This window comes from Alligator sinensis, unplaced genomic scaffold, assembly GCF_000455745.1.
Source record: "Alligator sinensis unplaced genomic scaffold, ASM45574v1 scaffold512_2, whole genome shotgun sequence".
Classification (NCBI taxonomy): domain Eukaryota; kingdom Metazoa; phylum Chordata; order Crocodylia; family Alligatoridae; genus Alligator; species Alligator sinensis.
Window position 1 is genome coordinate 1058258 of NW_005842182.1, and position 22112 is coordinate 1080369.

Below are 22112 nucleotides of genomic sequence, written 5' to 3' on the forward strand. Positions count from 1 at the left end.
GCCGCCCTCCCCTCCCCCATGCCCAGCACCCCACCCTGCAGCCGCTTGCAGCCTGCCTGGGGCTGCTTGTGCCTGCTCCAGACAGCCCCACGCAGGCTGCGAGCACCTGCAGCACGGGGCGCTGGGCACGGGGGGCAGGCGAGGGGAGGCTTTTCTCTGCACAGGGAAGGAGCCCAGGGAAAAGCTGAGCATGGGGGGGAAGCGGCCCCTCCTCCGCCCCACACCAGGTGCCCCATACTGCAGGTACTGGCAGCCCACATGGGGCTGTCTGAGGCGGGCATAGGCAGCCCCACACAGGCTGCAAGCAGCTGCAGCGCGGGGCACTGGGTGTGGGGCAGGGAGGGTCCGCTTCCCCCCGCTCTCCTTCCCTGCCCGGGGTCCCTCCTCCCACTTATCTGAGCTTCCCACGCCAGGGCAGCCACGTGCTCCCAGCCCAGAAACCCTGGCTGGGGCTTCTGGCTGGGGGGCAGGCCCTGCTGTTATTGAAGCCCGCCGGGCTTCCCCTGGGTCCTACTGCCCTTGGTTCCTGTCATTTTTGGCAGGAACTAAGGGCAGAGAAATATTGATTTTCTACATTTTTTTTTTAGGGGCCCCACGGGCTGGATAGCACGGCCTTGCGGGCTGGATCCGGCCCATGGGCTGTATTTTGCCCACCCCTTATTTAAGAGAATGCCACAATGTTGATTATACTGGGGCATTCTGATTTGAAACTGATTAAAAAAAGCAGTTAATAAACTATAGTGCTGCATCATCTTCTAATTATAAGAAAACCATTCTTTTAACAAATCTTTAACAGCAATCCAATTTAAGCATTCTAGTTTATGAATTAAAATATGTCAATCAGCCCAAAAGGTTATAATTGAAATTGAACATTACAATTGAAATACAACATTAAGTTTGAAGTCCAATTCAGGTTGCCCACAGAGAGGTGACTCAGTTCTTAGAGGACACCACAGGTTGGAAATGACAACTTAAAGGAGTAGCATCTCAACTGAGGAAGCATTAGAACAAAGCCACAAGAGATACAGGAACAGCAACTGAATGAACTAGGCTTCCTTCCATGGTGCTATATTACATAATTCGTTCTGCTACCAGAATTTCATAACTTCCTCCTCTGCAGCCAGTATTGGCTACTATTGAAGGCAGAATAGCAAACTATATGGTTAAATGGTCTAGTCCTGTGTGGCAATTCTTATGAAAGAGACAAGAAAATAAAAGTTGTCTGTCTCAGCCATGGCTCTAAAATGGAGTTCTAAGATTCTTAGTCCCAGCAATAAGGAAGGAGCCAGAAGCCCATGTTAGCTGCATTTTGAGAAATATGAAACAGTTTAACACAAAAGGAAGGCATACACAGTAAATTCTGCTTTAAAGAACATATGATTATATAGTACTGGAAAATAATTACCTATTGCAATAGTTAAATCTCTCCTTAGAGCAAATCCCACTAGTCTCTGAGATTCTTTTGACATTATAACAGGGAAACCATTATAGCTAGTTTCATTGATCAAGTTTTCTATATCGTCCACCGTCATATTATCCTGTGTCAGAACTGCCAAAGGTGGATCACTTCTTCGAGGTCTCATAACATCAGCAGCCAGTGTTGTGTGAGTGAATTCTTCCTTAGCATCCAGGAAAGGATATCCATTCAGCCGGATATGTGCTTCATAGATGCCTTCCCTACCAAAGGCATCACCCACCCACTTACTGGTCATTACTGCAGCCATGAGGGGCACAATATATTCCAGGCCCCCAGTTAACTCAAATACAATGACTACTAGAGAGACAGTCATCCTAGTCACACCACCTGCAAAAGAAAAAAAAAACAACTCTGTAAATATGCTAGTAAAAATGACATAGTATCCCAGCTGAGGAATTTCCTGATCTCCTATTAACTGCCAGGTACCAAACTGTTAATGACTTTGCTCATGAAAGTCCTCAGCTAATGAATACCCTCTAACAGCAACCGGTACAGGACTAAAAGAAAATAATAGAACTCTGGAAATAACAGAATATTTGTGTTATTTATTTGTTTGTCCATTCAAGGTATATGCTGCCCTTCCCAAAAAAGGCTCAGGGCAGCTTACAATAGGAGAACAGAATATCTTATAAAACAGGAGTACTAGAAGAGAAGAACCCTAAAGAAATGAAGAGACAGATCATGTCTTACAAAAGAAAAAGCATGTGTGATTTTATCATATAAATTAACTAAAAATCCAAAGATTCTGAAATAATCTTTACAGCACTAAATTTCTTTTTTCAGTGTTATTTAACTAAAATATTAACTACCAAGATATTCAAGGAAACACCTCCAAGATCAGAATTTGGTAAAAATAGAACAAAACTGTTTATAAAGGGAAATGTGAGAAGCAGTTAGAGAGCTGCGCTTCTCAAAGGGATTAAGAACTGAATGCTTTAGCTTTTCTCAATTATACATTCGAAAGAAAACCCTGAACTGACAAAAATGACCTCCTCTTGGAGCAATTGGAAAGACGCAAATTATATTTCTCTCTCCTAATTTAACATTCAATAGTTCTCTTCCTCTGTTGTAAATCATGTGTGTCCTCCTGGAGGGATTTAGCTAGATCAATTTCTTTAGATGATACATAAGATACTGCAGGGCAATGGCATCAACAGTGGCTTAGTATATGTGTAAAACATTCCCCTGTACTTAAAAATTAGTTGATAATGTTTTTTGCTCTGATAGCCTTGTGTTATCTAAACACGTTCAGGAACAGGAGTGCATCAGACTTCTTCCTATATATTCAAGACATGAGTAAAGAGCTTTAGGTGGGTTTTTCAAAAAGGGTTATGACGAGGTTCTTTTTAGCCTTTCAATTTTTTTCTACCTTTTAATTTGATTGTTTACTGATACAGTTGTTCAAATGGAGAACTGTACAAATGGCTTGTCAAAGTTTAATGAAAGTCAACTATATAAGAAGCTAAAGCAAGGCATTCAAACTTAGTGCCCATCATGAGACACAATCAGAGGGGCTGATTTTCAGAGAGTGGCAGCTCAGCACTTTCTGAAAACCAGACCTCTTAGAAGCATCTCAAATCCAGCACCTCAAATCATTATTAGTCACTTGTCTTTCCTGATGTCATTTCCAGAAAATATTTTTGGAACAGATACAGAAACCAGCAGCAGCAGATGGAAGGTAAATACCTGAAAATAATTTTAACGCCTCTTGATTAACAAACTCTCCATTGTGGGAAATATAACTTTCAAGAATCCTTCCTCTAACTAAGCAGTAATTAATGTCTCTCCATGTCCAAAAGAAAGTGGACCCTAGGATTTAAATTCTTCTATTCCATAGAACATCACTGATCTGTATTTTGTAAATTATGTAAATGTTACATTCCAGTCTTCTGATCATCATAATTTCCTATAGATACATGTATGTATTTTCCTATGTACCTACAACTATGTACACGGTTCTGTGTACAAAATTCCTCCGATACTTATAAATAGGGATCCTGGTTTTCTCTGATAAAAAAAAATCCCCAATTTTCAGGTTTAAAAAAGTAACCCAAAATCCACATTTTTCCGTGATTAAAATGAAACACCAGTAATACATCAATATATATATAGTGGCGTTTCATTTTGATCACAGAAAACTGTGGATTTTGGGTTACTTTTTTAACCTGAAAATTGCAGATTTTTTTTAATCAGAGAAAACCAGGATCCCTGCTTATAAACATGTGCTTGATTGCAGCTTTTTCCTTTCATCCTTAAAGAATTCTATTTTGCTAATACTAAAAATATCAGTCCCCTATTTTCAGGTTACAGTTCAGTTACCTAAGCATGCAGCAGCACCAACCATGGCATAAAGGCCTGGTGTGATACAATCAGCTCCAACCTCACACCACTCCTTGAAGATAAACCAGTCGTGGTGATAATAGGCCAGCTGCTCCACTGCGATTCCTACAATTCTCCCTGCTATTGCTCCAATTGCCATGCTGGGGATGAACAAACCAGATGGTACCTACGACAGAAGCAATAAAAATATTAATATGATAAAGCTGTAAAATACACGTGGCCTCATGCAGCTTGTTATTGAAAAATGTACTTCACACAAATCCATAGAGAATTAACTGACATCTTTTCAAAAGTAATTCTGACCTGAAGTTTCAAACAGAGAGATGTAAGTGATCAAATTGCCAGTGTTTCTATGTAAACTGACATCATAAACTGAGAATATTTAACGCCAAAAATATCGACTCTTCAGTTACTTGAGTCAATTACATGTTAAGAGTGTGTTTACTTACATTGTATATACATTTAAGGCAGAGGGTATCAGCAAGGAAGAATTCCCAGGGCTAACATCACAGCTCCTCCAGACCTGTACCCTAAGTCAGGTTATAAGACTGAAAGATCTTCCTTATTGTTCTGTGCCTTTCTGTACGGTCTGAAATTCCAAAGAGCCAACAAACGTGCCCCAAAGAGGCATCTGCCCAGTACCCTAACTAGCTACCACGTTCTCATGATTTGCTCAGTGCAACAGGTATGTTTTTAAAAGTGCATGAACCAAATCCTCCTTATTACACTGCACCTTTAATGTTGGCATCTCAGAGGCTCTTAAATATGAGAACTACCCAAAGAGCAACCATTGTTTCTACTAACTGCTCAGATACACCACATACAGAATAGAACCACAGTGTTTGTAATTCGTAGTTACCATATCCATTTAATTTCTTTTTTCCTATTAGTTACCATGACCTAGAGATGCAGCTTTGCCTGATAATACATGATTCCTAAAAGAGGCAGTGCAAAGCCTGGTTTATATCAGCAGCATTAAACTATGAGGATTCAAAAGTGCAGTTGCTGCTATTCATGCTTACTTCTCCTCTGGAAGCAAATATCCCATCTGCAAAACATATTTGGCTGTAAATGTGTTGTTGAATGCTGAAATTACATTGCTACCTCTCCTAAAGGCAGTCAGAAGTGCTAGAAGTGTGTGTCATGTTGGATGAAATGCAAGTCTTACTATAAATATGTTCCTTCCATTTTGACTAAATATGCTTCTTCAAAATACAATACATTAATTTAAGGAAAAAGAAATGACTAATAAGATGTGCATGTAATAAAACAGATCACTTCAGTTACAACATATCTAGCAGTTCTACGCACAGTCTTTGCTGTGAAAGCAAATCCCTGCTGCAAAACTGCATTACAGAATTCATTCTCATTTGTTATTATCATCATCATCATTACTGGCAACATTTGGGCTGCAAAGATGACTTTGAAAATATGAAACCAGGGCAAATCAATGCAGCTACTTCCATCTAAAAATGCAAGTCAGAAACCCAGGCTTTAAGAGCGATGTTTACTTCTCCATCTCAAGGAATCAGCATCCCTGAAACACTGTTAACTATTCACTGTTATCATATCAGTAGCAACTTCCAATTAATGTCCTTATATCACAATGCAAACTATGTCCCAGCTTTTACTGAGTATCCAATGCACATAGCCCAAATCTAGCTGTTAAATCCCTCAGCTTTTCCCTTCTTACAGTTCTTCCCATGACACAGCAGCACACTGAAAAAATTAACCTTTCGTGATAGCATAAGGTACAATAAAAAAGGCTTTGAAGCTGCCAATGTCCTGCTGCAGAACCCAAGTGCTTTTGCTTACTCACTTAGATCAACTTGTTTCCAGTTCTTTGCTAGACTCATGCTCCAATATCCTTTCCCTATTCATTTCCTCCCATGGGCCTGATTATGTACAATTGTATCCTATCCATAATAAGCAACAAATAAGTTTTTTTATTGTTCCCTACTACAGGAGATGAGCATAATCCCTACCCTGACTGTATGTAGACCAAGAAACAAATATCCATCACTGTACAAAAATATTTTCCTAACAATTAAACTTGAAGAACCACAAAAAGAAGAAAGGTTCAACTAAAGCAACTGAATCAGAGCAGTGAAGCAGAAAGTCTACTCTGAACTATCTGATAAATTAATCTACAAATCCCACTACATTCAGAAGGACTGCATTGGAACAGGATATGGAGAAGTGATATGCATTCAGACAGGCAGGCCTCTGACATCACATGGCAGTGCTGGTGGAGCCTGATTTCATTTTTTTGATGTGCATTTAGTTTTCAGAAATCTGGGAAGCATTATTTCAGTTTGTATGGGTTTGACACCATAGAGCCAACGTGTTTCTGTACTTGATGTACATTTCAACAGACCCCTTTATAAGCAAAATGGCCATTTACAGAACTAATATTAAAGCAAAAGCAATTTCCTAAAAGATTTGTTTCAACAATCATTAAAAAGAAAGAAAGAGTGGTAATTATCACACTGCATTTTGAAATCCTTATGTGAAGACTTACCTTGATGCCAAAGGTGAAGACTGTCATAATTATTTTGAATATAAGTGCTAAACACAACTGCCATATGGCCGAATAAACTCCAGTGCCTGCTGGACGGTCAGGAATATCATCTACAATCTTACTGGCATTCATGTCATTTCTGTAATCACAGAGAGAGGAGGATTCCAAGGGTCCGCAGTCTGTGAAGAGCTCTTTAATGAGTTCACTGGTGTTGAGCCTTGTGTATGGATTGGGAAAGGCAATGACAGCTGTTATTGCTGCAACAATGATGACCTCCAGGACAGGATACTTCCCAAACTTTGTTGATTTGCGGCGGCGGCACCAGGCGATGTTTGCACGAATGAAAAATGCTCCCCAGAGCCCACCAAACACCCCCAGGAGAATGAAAGGAAGTAGTTCAAAAAGGTACCAGGGGGTGTGGTATTCCACATAAAAAAGAACTAGACGGCTGTTACCAAAAGGATTGATGGATCTCAAAACAAAAGCAGCAACTAAAGCTGCAAAAAATGACCTCCACAAAGTTTTTAGTGGGAAGTAATAACTGACCTGCAAAGGGGAAAAGTTAGAATTACCAGCAGTTCATTTTAACAACATTTCAAAGTAAAATCCACAGAAAACAACAGCTATTCCATCCTTTGTTCGCACTAAGCAAGAAAACACTGAGTTATCAACCAAAAATAGCAATTCTGGACACTTCTATATATTATTTTATATGTTTAAAGCGCTATGAGGCATTTCATAGTTATGCTGCATCATCCTTAATGGACAAGCCAGTGCAAAAGCAATGCTAAAAGCATCATCACATCAAGACTTTGGCAAAATTCTTGAGAATGGTAATGTTTTTTTAAATTACTCGCTAAATTTTAACAAATAGTTATGGCCTTAACATACTCAGCTGTGATCTCTGCTATGCACACCACCTGCTGAGGCACTCTAGCAGCCTTCTTTAAAACTTGCCGCTGTTACTAACAATGGTTTGGCTCCACTGAAAGTGGTACTGTAGAAAGTGCTTCAGGTGGCTAATGGGATTTCAAGATCTATTGCCAAGATACGAAAAAATTGCCACCTAAAATCAGGCCTGCTAACCCACCTATAATTAGCATGATTTTTTAATAGCCTTGGACATCAACTTCCAAGATGTTTCTTTTTTCCTTTTTGTTTTTTCTTAAAAATATTAGAGATGTTTCCAGAATACTACAGCAATAAGGCAGAAATTACATGTGGAAAGTCTCCTGGCTGCTTCTTTTCTTCACCTCTAATGTTCAAAGTATTGAAACTGGGATTTTTAATTAGATCTAAATTAGCTGTCTCATATAGATACTAATGCTCTGAAATATACTCCTAAGGCTACCAAATACAAAAAAAGGGCAGGGATACTGAACTGAAAACGCATATTCATGAGAGAAGAATTTCACTAGCTTGGAGTTCAGTTTTATAGTATAATGTCTTTATAAATATAATGTTACTAGCCAATTGCCCGTCAAGAATGACAGGAGCGTTGGGGGCAGGGGGCTGGGATGGAGTGCCGCCACGTAACTCCCCATGCTGCCATTGTTCTGCCTCTTGCAGGGAGTGGGGTGGGGGAGCCAAGGCCAGTGGCACCTCTGTCCAGTCCTCAGCGCAGCGTCAGAATCATGGTAGCGCTCCCCCACGCTTGGAGTACTCCGAATAGCTGTTTCCATCAGCCAATCAGAGCGTGAATAAAGTGTTACGAACAGACAGACAGACAGACTTAAGTTTTTATAATATTAGAATGATGTTTTCAGTTATTAAAAAATGTAGAATCCATGTTGGACCAATGCCTGTTCTATCAAAATGGATAGAAAGAACACCTTTATTTGCCTTTTTTTTAAATTAACAAAATATATTTCTAGCATCAGGAAATTAGAGTGTTAGAAGCAAGTTGGCAAGGCCAGATAAGCCGATCAGCACTTTCTACAATACACTAGATTAAGAAGGCTCCTACATGTACAATTTTTTTTAAATATAAAGTGTAGGGATTAAAAACAGGCAAGGATTTAATTGCACAATAACATCCCCCCCACCAGCAGCTTCAGTTCTTGGTAAGTACTCATTTTCTTTCTTTGCCAATAAGGGGGAATTTTAAATTGTCACCAGGAACATTTGGATTAACTCTATTCATGAAATATAAAACAGAAACAAAGAAATGTTAGCCTATGACACTCGTATGAACCAGTGTTATCTGAGGAGCTTGCCCCTAACAGAATTCATGATGTGAATGTCTAAGACCATACATTTTATGAAGAAAAATCACTGAAGTGAATGAATCAAAGCCAAATAACAGTCACACCAATATAATAAAGCAATACTACCTAAGGTGGGCTACTACTCAAGTTGCTGAGGAGGACCCTATGCAGCAAAGAAGCTATACAAAGAATTCATTGCAGAATCAGGGCTCATGGAAGAGTCTTACAAAAGGCTCTGGATATAAAAGGTTTGAGACTACTGGTGTTAAAACATTCCTTTTTCAATACATTTCCACACATCTCTTCACATACCTCCTCCAGACTAAAAAGGACTCCACCAATTGGGGCACCAAAAGCTACTGATACTCCTGCTGCTGATGCAGCTGATAACACCTGGAAAAGATGAACGATGAGATTTTGTTTTGGTGTTTGTTTAAACTTATTGCTATGACAGACCAGTAAGTATTTACATGGCAGCAGAGACCTTAGAATCCTAAAAGACAAACTGGTGATCTCTTCCCTTCCTCCTGTAAAAGGCACAACTGCTTATTCTGCACACTATATCCTGTACTGCCATTCCAGCTTCTCTTGTTAGTCTTTTCTCAATGAGCGTTCTTCCTCCCAGCTTCTCTTGTGATGACAGCTCTCTACATCACATAACTGCTATGGGACAGGAGTTTTAGCCAGCAGCAAAGCCACTATTATGAAAGTACAATAGTTTGAACTAATAGTCAAACATTATTTCAGGAGCTGATTAAAATTAACTGGAATTAATATGAGCCAGTGATGGAGGAAGTTCACTGCTCACGTCTCATGGGCACTAGCAGCAAAATTCAAAAAGGGAGCAGTGGGTAGCTCCTGCCATGAAGAATCAGTTCTGAATAAAATATTGGAGAGACAGAAGCTTAGAAAATACCCGATGAATCTGCCAGTAATTCTGAATTCTCAATTGTAGATGTGATTTTTGAGGGGGTGGAGGTCCGGTGCTACATACGAAACACTTAATCTACAAGATTAACTAGTTGGTTTAATGCAGGGGTGGGCAATTATTTTGGGCGGAAGGCCACTTACCGAGTTTTGTCAAGCCATCGAGGGCTGCATGACAGGCAGCCAGGGGCAGATAAATATTAATTTTCTAAGTTTTTTAGGGGCCCCGCAAGCCGGACAGAATGGCCTGGCGGGCCGCATCCAGCCCACGGGCCACATTTTGCCCATCCCTGGTCTAATGAAAGACATTAACTCTCCCACAAGTCCTGATTGCTTTAATCAAAAAGACACCTTTTCCCTTTGCATTTGGTCAAGTGAATTGGGGTTTTTTTCCATATGTCAATAAACTACAGAGTATTTTTTCTTCAGTTTCCTATCTATGCTTTTTTCCTTTCAATGTGGACAATGAACAGTATAAGTACAATATGTGGCCACCATTCTATATGGTCCTTAGATTATGCAACCAAAGGAGGAGGGGCTTTTTTATTTTTGACTAGTTTCTGTCTTCCATTCTTTTTCTTCTTGCATTCTATCCTTTTTTCTATTTCATTCCCTCTGGATTTCCTTTCTCCTTTTACTCTTTCTTTCCCCCTTACTGTGGTCTCCTTATCTCTATTTCCACCCTTTACTATTGAACACAGGATACATCTTCTGTTTTGTCTTAAAGCAAGGATTCTCAGGCTGCAAGCTAAGCAGAATGGATTATAAAACACATAATTTTTCGAGTTTTAGAAGGAACTTACCTCTCTTTTTTTAGCTTCATTTGTGCTGTACTTTGGAAAGAGGTAGGAAAAAATATTCCCACAGCAACAAGCTACATGTACCAAAGGACCCTCCTTTCCTAAGCTCAAGCCTGATGCTACAGCCAAGACTAAAGTGATGGTTTTAATCATCAAGGTCCACTTGCCCAAGTAACCTCTGATGATGAAGCCACTCAAGATAGTTTTAATCTAAGAGAAAAAAAAACATGTTATTGCATTTCATTTTCTTTAGAAAATATACAAACTTTAACGTTCATAGGATTTTAACTCTCCCATTTCAGAAATGTAGCTTAAAATGACATATTTGAGGAGGTTTTTTTCCCCTGAAGAATACCACTCTTAAAACATTTGTTTTCAAATTACTAACTGAATGTCAAATTATCTACAGTCAGTTTGTTTACCAGAAGCCTACTGCTTATGATACATTTACACTATTATCTAAGAGGTATATTCACACATAATGCAGTGGCATATGGCATCTCTGTGGATTGATTATATTAAATAGAAAAGATACCTCCAGTCATGTACAAGACTATATTCATTAAATAGCTTTATTATGTAACCTGACAAATGCTAATTATAAAATTCTTGCAGCAGAAACAAACCAACTATGAAAACTGTATTCAGAGATACCAATTAATTATTTTCATTAACCTGAATCCTAATATGCTGTTTTGCCAATTTTACTCTTCCTTATATTCTCAGCTGGTATTGTAAACAACATGTGAGGGTAAGGCTAACTAACACATACTGATAAAGAAAAGCTGCTATTTTCACTAGAAAAAAAATTACATTTTTCAAATGCATTTCTTTGCCTAATAGTATTATGCCATTAGTCAGAAAAAAATTGATAAACAGTAACACACTCAGAGCAAGGAAAATTCAAATGAGCACCATAGAAATATGGTACAACACAGGGGTGAAAAACTCATCTGGCCTTGTGGGCTGGATGAGTGGTGTGGGGCCAGGCCATAGGACAGGTTGGGCCCATGGGCCTACCCTTTCTCCCTCTACTTGCGAGATCCAGTGTATGCGTAGTTCACTCTGGCTGGTCCAGGACTGCATTGCATGTGGTACCGGTCCAGGATGTATACCACATTCAGCACCCACTTCAGCTAGTCTGGGAGCCCTGCTGCACACCACACCCACCTAAGAGTGACCGGCAGAGGGGCAGGGGGATGCGCTATATGTATGGCAGGTGCTGGATGGGAGACTCTTCTCTCCCAGCAACAGCTCCAGGACAGCAGGGCCAGCACTGGGAGATAAGGGTCTCCCCAGCACTGGCCCTGCGGTTGTGGAGCTGGTGCTGGGAGTTCCCTGCTGGAGGGGGCCGGGGAGCCTGTTTCCCACCCAGTTCCACAAGCGTGGAGCTGGGTGGTGCGGGGGAAAACAGGCTGGGGAGCTTGTTGCACACTCAGTTCCATGATCACAGAGCTTGTGGGGAGAATAGGCTGGAGAGGCTCCGCAGCCTGTTCTCCTCCCCAGCTCCAGGCTCACAGAGCTGAGCGAGGAACAAGCTTCCCAGCCTCTGCCTGGCATGCAGAGCAGGAACTGGGAACTGTCATGGTCAGGGACAGGTCCCAGCCCCAAGCCCCGACTGGGTGATTGAGGCATGAGGCTTGGAAATAGCTGCAGAGGTGGGATAAGTCCCAGCCCACTGCCTCGATCCACCAGTTCCCTGCTGCTGGTTCCCTGCATGTGTAGACCCCTGCCTGGCACTGTTTATTCGTGAGTAGTTTACTTGCAAGTAAACTGGTGCTGCAGAAAATGCATGTGCAGACGCGCCCACTGTGTGTCGCATGTGGGTCAACTCTGGACCCCAAGGCAGCATTGAGGGCCAGATGATGGGGCTTTGCCGTAGTTTTTAAACCGCTGCTATAAGGGAATTAAAAAAATAGCTTTTCTTGCAACAGAGGGCAGGATAGGAGGTAACGGATTTAAACTGCAGCAAAGAAGATGTAATTTAAAATTTCAAGAAAAGCTTCCTAAACCATAGGGCAAAGGAGCAGACTGCCTCAGGGAGTTGTGGAATTTATTTCCTGGTATCTGATTTTGATGGTTTAGGAACAGTAAATCCTGCCACTGAACTGGGTTGGATTAGGTGACCTTTGAGATCTTTCCAGCCCTTTAATGCTATAATCCTATAATTTAAATGTTAGCAGTGTAAATTTAGATAGATTTAGGATCAATACAGCATTTGGATAAATGCATAAAATTCTTACTTATTTCAAGGGAGACTCTTATGCAAGGACAAACCCTTGGACCTCAGAGTCTTAAAAATCTTGGGTAATACTTATAAACAAGCAGTCATTCTACTAGAATGACCAGAAAGTGCAATTCTTACAATTCTGAAGTTAGACAGGTGACAAGTAGTTGTACAAACAACAAGACTTTGCTGTTATTTGCTCAAAAAACATTTTTAGTTTATTACCTGGTTGCACATCAGTTTGCATTACTAAAAACAATAATGGGTAATGCAGCAAAAGATTGATTACTGCAATAAAGGGCATTGCACTGCAACAATGAATTACTGTTCTATCATCCCTAAAATGGCAAGACAGAAAAAAAATCACTTCAGAGGTCTCCAGAACAAACCAAAAAGTCTCACTGTAAATTCAGGTCATCTGAAAGCAAATTCAAGAACTCAGGCAACATTATTTTTAGACTGCTGGTATTTTTTTAGTGCAATGAAAATTATTACTTGTATTAAATATAGTATTGTATATACGTTAAAGGTTTGTTCTTGCCTTCCCCTTCCCGCAGTATGTAATATAAGGTAACATGACCTTTTAGCATTATTTTATTATAATATCTAGGCAACATAATCTGTCATTTCTTAGCATTAAACATTCATAAAAATAGAAATTCTTCATATCCTACCTCTGGTATCCCAGAGCCACAGGCATAAGGAGCAAACACCTTCACAAAAGAAACCGCTAGAAAAGCAAAGCTCAAAGCCCAGAAAATGTACATTATGTAGTTCATTATATATGAACCTGGACCCTAAAAACACAAGCAGAAAAACCCCACAATATAATTCCATTAATATGTAAACAAAATGCATTGAACAAAAGTAATCATGAAGGACTCTTATGGTAAAAACAATTACATATACAGTCTAATGGAAACAAATATTACTAACATGAACAAATATTAGCTTTGTCTGAAAAGTTAAAATCATTAGATTAAATTGTACAGAAAAGTTTAGGCTAATATCTATTTGATCTATATCAAAATCAGACTAATCAAACCAAGAGTGAAACAATTAAATCAATGAGTCATAGGTAACACAGTCAATTTTTGCAACTTTAGGCTAGTAAAATCTAATGGAGTCATTTTTTTCCTAAACTGCATACTGCTAAAAAATAATGAACAAAACCAACTCAGAATTTTATTAATACAAAACAAGTCTTGGTTTTTGGGGGATTTTTACACATAACCACAATCAAGAACACAAACTGCCATGTTCTCTTTCAGAAGATGAGCCCTTTACTTATTTATAGACATTTCTATTGTGCTGATTAGTGTAGCATCTGAGCAGCTCATAAGTATTAATTAATTATTATAGCTTCCAATTTTAGAGACTGAAAAATAGAAAGAGAGAGATTAATACCCTTACGCTGAAAGCTGCCCCATAAAGAAGATCTACCACTGAGCCTCACCAAAAAATAGCTTTGATAGAAGCTTGGAGGATCAAACTATAAAGCCCAAGGGGAGCGTTTTGTTAACATTGTTTGACTAGCATAGCTGTCCTCAATAGTGTAAATGCAAATGCACTTTTATGCCAGTATATGCTTCATTACAACATATTCAGGTTTGGCAAGCAAAATAAGAGCCAAAGAACACCAACAACTAATAATACAACCTACATGTTCAAGTTCCTAGTTCAACTCCTTGATCCTAGCCCTTTCTTCACTAGGGTTTATACTTACTTCTGCTTGGCCAATTATTAGTTCTGCCCATGTTTTCCATTGTGGGCATTTGTCTCTCTCTTCAAATGTAGTCTCATTCGATCTCCAACAACACTGCTCGTGGTTATACCACAAGTCATTAAGGCAAATGCCTTCCTTTAAGTCAGTCATCCAATCAGCAGCAATATCTATTAACCCAGCCAATGCCCCTGTTGTACAAACAGTTGTGTTAGATTTCTGAAATTAAAAAAGTCAAGAAAAACTGACATCTGTTGATATAACAGACATAAAACAGCAGTTAACTGATATATAAAAACAAACCTAAAGGAAAAGGCACAAGTAAAGAGGATATTTCAAATATTTTCTGTAAAATACTAATTGAGTCCCTCCATGGAAATCAGTTTGCAAGGGGTGAAACTGATCTAGGTCTTTTCATTAAAATTCTGTATCAGATAAATTACAGAATTCCTTAATTAAATCAGCTATGATAATTTAAGATACCATTTTTCAACGGTCCAAAAAAGTAAATATATAAAAAGACAGAGGATATAGCTGACATGTTAATGTAGCTCAAATGATTCACTGAAATTATTATTGTATTTTCTTACATATCACAAACACCCAAATAAGACACACACCTTGTTTTTGGGAAGGCAGAATGGAGAAAAATATTTTTTTTCCAGATTTATGGCCATATTGAGTAAGGACAGATCCTAATCTTCAGTTTACTCACCCTCCCTTTTCCTACCAGGCAAAAGCTACAGCTTTAACCCTTTCCCAGCTAAACTGTCAACAGCTTTTGACAGCTCAGGCAAAAGCTGAAACTTCAGCTGCTCCTGAAGACTGGATTCCATGGGCAGTTCAAGCATTTTAAAAAAAGCTAAAAATAAGAAGTCTGTGAAATAAGAAGACTGTGAAATAAGCGAGTGATCAGGAGTAGCTAAACTGTAAACTCTTTAGCACAACTGCAGAAGAAAGGATGGCTTGGTTAGTGGAACATGAAGACCATTAAAAAAGGAGAGTTGGTTAATACCTGTTGACAGAAGATCCATTAGCAGGAAATCACGTAAATGTTATAATAAGCCAGGAAGTGAACTGATCCCATCAGATGCTTAAACAGAAATACTACAATTGCTATTCTGGGACAAAAATCAGCTTCCCTACTTAAGAAAAAAACAATTTTGGAAGGCTAAGTTTTGATGGAAAGGTGTGTGTGATATGCAGGAATCTGGGTTTTCTGTTCCCCATGGAAAAATGGGGAAAAATATGAGGTTTTTCCCTTTTAACTGAAAAAACACCTGGATTTCTCATTAATGGATAAACATGCAGATTTTCCACTTTTGCAAAGAGCTCTCTGCAGGCTCACAGAGTTCTAGCCTGCAAGCAGCTGGGGGAGTGGGGAGAGGGCAGTCAGGCAGGGGGTGCCATGTGCATATACGCACGCACACAGACTTGGAGAGCATATGCACATGCACACAGACTTGGAGAGCAGCTCCTGCAGGTAAATCTGGTGGGGGGGGGGATTGAGGCACCCATAGGGAGGGAGGGCTTTGGGCAGGGCTGGGACTACTGCCCAGCTGCGGGGTGCATGGGGCTTGGGCCCCAGGGCCAGAATGTGTGGCTGCAGAGCCCAAGCAGGGTGCAGGACAGGGCCACAGGTGGCTTATCTCGTGGGCAGGGGGAGAGGTGGGGCTGTCTCCCTGCTGCTGCGTTCACTCCTGGGCAGGCATGTCCCCCAGATCTGTGGGTGGGCTGGGGCTGGGTACAATCTGCCATGCCACGGGCTCAGGCTCCCTGCCCTGCTGCCCTTCCCTCGGGGCCTCTTTTTTTGTTTTGCGATTTTTAAACAGAAAACCAAGATCCCTGGTGATATGTCAGCAAATACTGTATATTCAACATAAGAGATCAATCATAAAATTTGATAGCATAATTAACTCTCTCACTAACAAAAATATTAGTGAAGCCCAAATGATACATCAAAAGAATTTCAAACACGCTGCCTGAGATAACCCACACATGAGCTGATCTTGTGATGCTCTGAGTCTCCAGAATTCACACTGAAGTTAATGAGAAGTACAGATGCTCAGCACTTCTCAAGCTCAGCCCCTTAAAGACTGACTTCTGTGATGTGAAGGTAGGTCAAAATTGCAGTCAAGGCAAATTTTTGATAAGCCGTTATTACCCAACTCAAGGAAACAGGTTAGAAAGGGAGACTAAATGGCAGTTTTACAAAAGCATGGTTTTCCTGTTACCAGTTTAGTAGGAAATTTCTCATGCTCACACCAGTTTATGGTTTAAAACAGTTTTCCATAGTACCCTAAGAGTGGCAGAGGCCTTCTCTGTCACTAAGTCTGGTCCCCTAAATTTGGGCAAACCCAAGGGGACGGATACTATTAATGACTAATAAAAATCTGTTTTGTAACAAAAACTGATTTCAAACACTTTCAATTAGGTGATTTATTGAATGCATCTCTACAGACAAACAATGGACTTATATTGGTAAAGCTGCTAGAAGAATAACAGTAGTAGTGTTAGAGTGATTGTTGTAGCTGTGATGGTCCAGGAATTATGCAAGAAGTAAGGAATTTTTAAGGTCATATCTTTTACTGAATTAAGAGCAGCTTAACATTTGCTGGCTTTCCCTGGGAATTCCTGGGTCCAATGAAGTCAACAGCACTATTCCCAATGATCTGATTATTCAGTAGGCCCGGATTTCACTCAATAAAAGTAATCAAAGCCTATCAACATAAACATCAATAGATGTGGTTGGAATAAAGAAGACTCTATACATTCCTAGCGAGGGGAAAATCCACAGCAAAAGAATCATCCTTACAATCAATAATGACACTCTTCCTCACCATCTCAGACAGAAGGAACTATAAATAAATTAATTAGGAGAATGAATATCCACCTCAGTCCTAAAAGTTATTGTGCCAGGCCAAAATTCAACTATGTAGTCTATTCAGTGTAAGGAAGTTTACTTACCTGCTAAGGCTCTCCTTGATTTCAGCGGGGCAAGGAGGTCACCTATTTCGTGGATAGAAACAGTCTCTAATCTCCAAACTCTGGAATCTTTTTCAAGAACTACATTAGTTACTTGACTACTTACTACTTCAAATGAGATTATGCTTTTATCTTGATCCTGTTCTGGTATTATACATAAACGTCTCCCCATTTATACATTTATAATACTGGGCAGATACAAGAACAAAATAATACTTGTTTTAATACAAGGACAAAAACCCACACACTGTAGAAAGCTTGAAAGATCAGAAAAAAATTAGAAAAGAGAAGTAGTTGTGCACTATTGTAAGCACTAGAAGGGATCCTCTGATTTATCTTTACCTGATGCCAAACCAGTTAGTGTAACTACTAGCCATCCTGACCAGGCATCATATAAACTTTTTGTCATCTCCCAGGCCGATTCCTTCTTCTTGCTGTTAATCTGCAAATAGAAATGGATCGTCTTGTGTTATGAACTGGAACATTAGTACCTTTAAGATATGATTTACAGACTCGTGATGAAAGCAGCTCACAGATATCCTCATCCTTAAACTAAGAAGCACTTTCCCTCTATAATTATTTGCATACACATATTTGATCAACCTGGTAATTCAAGTATAAGATAATAAAAGAAGGAACAGAAGAATCTGTATAATTCAAAGGACAACAGAGGATAAACTTTAGACAAAACGTACAATGTACACGATAGTCCATTTTATTAGAATAAATTATTGTAAAATGAAAGTGAATTTATAGTATGTTAAACCTGAAATAAGTTACCAGAAAATTATTTTTAGAAACAAGGAATAAATATGGATTAACAGAGCCTAGCTAGAAGTAAATTATTCCACTAAATTCAAGGACATTTAATATCTGGTGAATTTGATTGCAAGTACCCATATATTTCTTTTTTCTGCCTGATATTTTTACCCACACTGTTACAAATGATGCTTACAACCACTGCCACTGAAAATATTCTCTCTGTTTTGGGGGCTTATTTACTTTGTATGTCTAAATGCATTTCATGCATAGTTAATTTGATTTCAAAAGTACTTTTTCTGTTCTTCCTGTTTGGAAAATCCCTGTTCTTGTAGGATTTTTTATATTCAAAAGGAAAGAAAAGATATGTAATAAACAGAAAATATAACTGATCAATCACAAAAATGGGCAAGGGGATTTAGAAACATGGATAATCCATAAAACTCATTTTACTCTCTCTCCGCCCCTCTTTTTTTCATGATCATTAAATTTCAAACTGGCAATGTTCTTTTAAAATGAAGTGAATATACTTTATGTTTATAGACCTGATATATTACATTTTCAAAGCATCTTTTAAAAATCTCTGCAAACTGGTCAGTATCCTTTTTCTTTCTTCTAAGACTAATAATTCTGGGCTACACAGACTTCTATAAAGCACTCATATCGAATGTACACTAAACAAACCGTTGCTAGTTTTGAGCGATATTCATTTCTTTCTAGGCCAACTCACTGGCAGCCATGCAGCTTGCATTTGGGCAGCTCTGGCATTCCATCCTGTGATAGCCACAAACTAAGGCTAGCCAATATATTCGCATCATTTCTGGGAAGCTGTATTAACTACTGCTTATTTGCCATCAAATTACCAAAGAAAGTATTATTTAAAGGTAAAGGTGGCAAAAAGCAACATATCAGCCCTATACAATCAGAGTATATGTTCTCAGAACTATTGCAGACAAATCTGTGTACCTGAGAGAAGCACTGGCTAGAACAGTTACAATTGGGATTTGAGTTTTTTGAAACAATGTAGGATTTGCCAGAGCAGCTCAGATCACTCTACAAGGCCTTGTATTTTGCTTCCAACAATAGCCGATATTTGTGCTTTTGCAGAAGGCAAACAAATAACAGTGATGCAGCAAATTACATGGCATTGTACTTGGAGGAAATTTCTTGCATGAGACCTGCTGGCAACTAGTTTAGTACCAGGAAGTTTTCAATTTAGTTACCTTTCATTTTTAAACTACCTACCATTTTATATAAGTTAAAATAGTTCAGGAAAATATTACGAGGAAACAGGGACAAAACAAAACAAAACAATAAATTGATCTCGTCAAATTGTTTTCCCCGTACGGGTAAATTTAATGTGGGTATTCCAAAACCTGACAGTGATCTCCCAAATAGCTGGTATATTAGTGACTAATGGGCCTGTAAATCATGCAAGTCCCACTGGTTAAGAAGCTCTGCATGTGCTTTCCTAAATGAGACCTGAAGTTTGAAGAATTTCAGAGAAGACCAGTATGGAAAGGAAAAAAGAACATTTCAGGATTTGGAAGTGTTTTCATAAAGGAAAGTAAGGAAAACAATTTCTTAGTAAGGCCTGATCTGCACACAGTGTTTGCACCGGTTTATCTATTTCAGTTGAGCATGTAATTTTATTACCTAAATAGGTAAACCAGTACTACAACTTAGTATTGGTGCAATTACACCAGTATAAAAATGCCTTATTCCTGTATAGAAACAATTATGTCAGTATAAACTCTTTAATATGTACAAGTGCACCTACACTGAGGGTAGCTTTAAACATACCAATACAATAAAAAGGGACACGACTTTTCTGTGCGCACAAAGCCTTATTTGCACTTTCAGAAAAATACACTACCTCATTAATTGAGAACCCAATCTTGCAGTACATTTAAGCATGGTGGTAGCTCTAATAATGTGAGTAGTGCTACTGAGGCTAATGTGACTATTTTAGATCTATGCCCATATTTAAAAGTGGTGGCTGGATCAGACCCTAGTGCAAAACACAACAAAAAATAACTTCCAATTATTGTTATTGATCTCACGCACCCGTCTATGCCTTTCTCTGTCTTTGCACTTCTCCCGCACCCAATCAATAGTATGGAAGTCATCGTATGTTCCAACACCAGGTATGGGTTCATCCAAGAGGTCCAATAAATGCGTTGAACTGTTAATGCTTCCTCCATTTGTCATTGTATAATGAGTTCCTGGGGCAGTAAAGCAGAAGAAATAATTAAACTCTGTAACAGGAAATAAATGTCTGCAAAATCCTCTTTATAATTCTCATCATAAAATTATGGCAGGTGTGCTTTCCATGTCGATAATTTCTTTAGGTGCAGGTTTTTATGGAGCTTTTTGTCTTAGGTTTTTAATCACCATCATTTTCCAGCCATTTCTTTTTCACTTCTGATCAAACCTGTTTGCATAAAAGACTAAAGAAACCAAGAACGATGAATACCTTGAATAAGACTTTGGCTAGTTTGTAATTATTATTCCTTTGTGCTGCAGCAACACGCAAAGCCTGTAAGCAGATAATCATTCCTTACTATGCTAGTGGTCACAAAGTCTAAGCCTATTCCTGAACCTGAAGTATTATATTTGGTCTTAATCACAAGGCAACACATTTGTTATTTTAAATGTGCATGTTGTGCATTACCATTACCTTAAGCAGGTAAAAATTATGAACAGATGTTTGGAAAGTCTCCCCACCACCTACCATCAACTATTTTCTTGTCCAAAAGACCTTATTTAGTCCTGTTGACACACTGCCATTGTTTTGTTCCTGGTGTTCAACTGCAAGCTAAATTTCAGTACTGTTGACTTAATATTTCCATTAGTTAAATATTTAGAAACAAAGTCTGCAAGTCATTCTGTTACTCATGGACTCAAGAAAGAGCAGCATCACAAGGTGAGAAATGAGAAGTTCTCACTTCCAATCAAACACTATCTTAAAGGTTAATACAGATAAAGGAATATTACAGGAAACTGGTTGTAAAAAGACAAGCATTGATGGGGTCAGGCATGTTATCTAAAATTCTTTTGTTTTGTGAAATTAAAATTTAATCATAAAAATCATTAAAGCAGGGGGTTACCAAGTTGCTAAAAGGCAACTTAGGGCCTAGAAACAAGTCCTCCAAGTGTAGGTCCCCCAAGCAAGTTGCCCTTTCACTTCCCAAGTCGTATGGCGTTTCAGAGTCCTCCTTCACTTCCCTTTGTAGCTGACTTAGCAGCACTGGTAAGCCCCTGACATACTTGTTTCCAATGAAGAGTGTAAAGGGTAAAAATGAGAGTATGCAGAACAATCTCCTGTTTAAATAATCAAGATTTTTAAAAAGAGTTTCCAAAAGCCCGGCAGGAAAAATTATGCTGAGGGGAAACCAGCCTGGGTTCGTAGCAGGTAGATCATGCCTGACTAATCTAGTCTCTTTTTATGACCAGGTTACAAAACACCTGAACGCAGGAGTAGGGGTTGACGTCATTTACTTAGACTTCAGGAAGGCCTTCGATACGGTATCCCACCCCATACTGGTGAACAAGTTAAGAGGCTGTGACTTGGATGACTACACAGTCCGGTGGGTGGCGAATTGGCTAGAGGGTCGCACCCAGAGAGTCGTAGTGGATGGGTCGGTATCGACCTGGAAGGGTGTGGGCAGTGGGGTCCCACAGGGCTCGGTCCTTGGACCGATACTCTTCAATGTCTTCATCAGCGTCTTGGACAAGGGAGTGAAGTGTACTCTGTCCAAGTTTGCGGATGACACAAAACTGTGGGGAGAAGTGGACACGCCGGAGGGCAGGGAACAACTACAAGCAGACCTGGACAGGTTGGACATATGGGCAGAAAACAACAGAATGCAATTCAACAAGGAGAAATGCAAAGTGCTGCACCTAGGGAGGAAAAATGTCCAGCATACCTACTGCCTAGGAAATGACCTGCTTGGAGGCACGGAAGCGGAAAGGGATCTTGGAGTCCTAGTGGACTCCAAGATGAACATGAGTCGCCAGTGTGACAAAGTCATCAGAAAAGCTAATGGCCCTTTATTGTGCATCAGCAGATGTATGACGAACAGAACCAAGGAGGTGATAATTCCCCTCTATCGGGCACTGGTCAGACCGCAGTTGGAATACTGC

The 22112-nt window shown here is 39.4% G+C and overlaps 1 protein-coding gene and 1 long non-coding RNA gene across 9 annotated transcripts in view; one reads left to right on the forward strand and one right to left on the reverse strand.

The window, feature by feature from the left end:
- Positions 1 to 6315, forward strand: part of LOC102384777 — a 15207-nt gene extending 8892 nt beyond the window's left edge. Inside the window, exon 3 of the long non-coding RNA XR_324137.2 lies at positions 5783 to 6315. This is a non-coding gene — a long non-coding RNA (uncharacterized LOC102384777). The remainder of the gene's footprint in view (positions 1 to 5782) is intronic.
- CLCN3 (chloride voltage-gated channel 3) overlaps positions 1 to 22112 on the reverse strand; it is a 148534-nt gene that overhangs the window by 10893 nt on the left and 115529 nt on the right. For 4 of the 8 annotated variants that reach the window (XM_006026207.3, XM_006026202.3, XM_006026208.3 and 1 more), the window contains 9 exons: positions 20034 to 20191; positions 17550 to 17649; positions 14226 to 14413; positions 13174 to 13296; positions 10276 to 10482; positions 8858 to 8938; positions 6339 to 6884; positions 3797 to 3983; positions 1406 to 1804 (listed from right to left, as the gene is read on the reverse strand). In XM_006026207.3, coding sequence (XP_006026269.1) covers positions 1406 to 1804; positions 3797 to 3983; positions 6339 to 6884; positions 8858 to 8938; positions 10276 to 10482; positions 13174 to 13296; positions 14226 to 14413; positions 17550 to 17649; positions 20034 to 20191 — 1989 coding nt within the window. Of the gene's footprint in view, positions 1 to 1405; positions 1805 to 3796; positions 3984 to 6338; positions 6885 to 8857; positions 8939 to 10275; positions 10483 to 13173; positions 13297 to 14225; positions 14442 to 17189; positions 17232 to 17549; positions 17650 to 20033; positions 20192 to 22112 lie in introns of those variants that run through there. The other 4 variants (XM_006026201.3, XM_006026205.3, XM_006026203.3 and 1 more) reach the window with 2 other exon arrangements.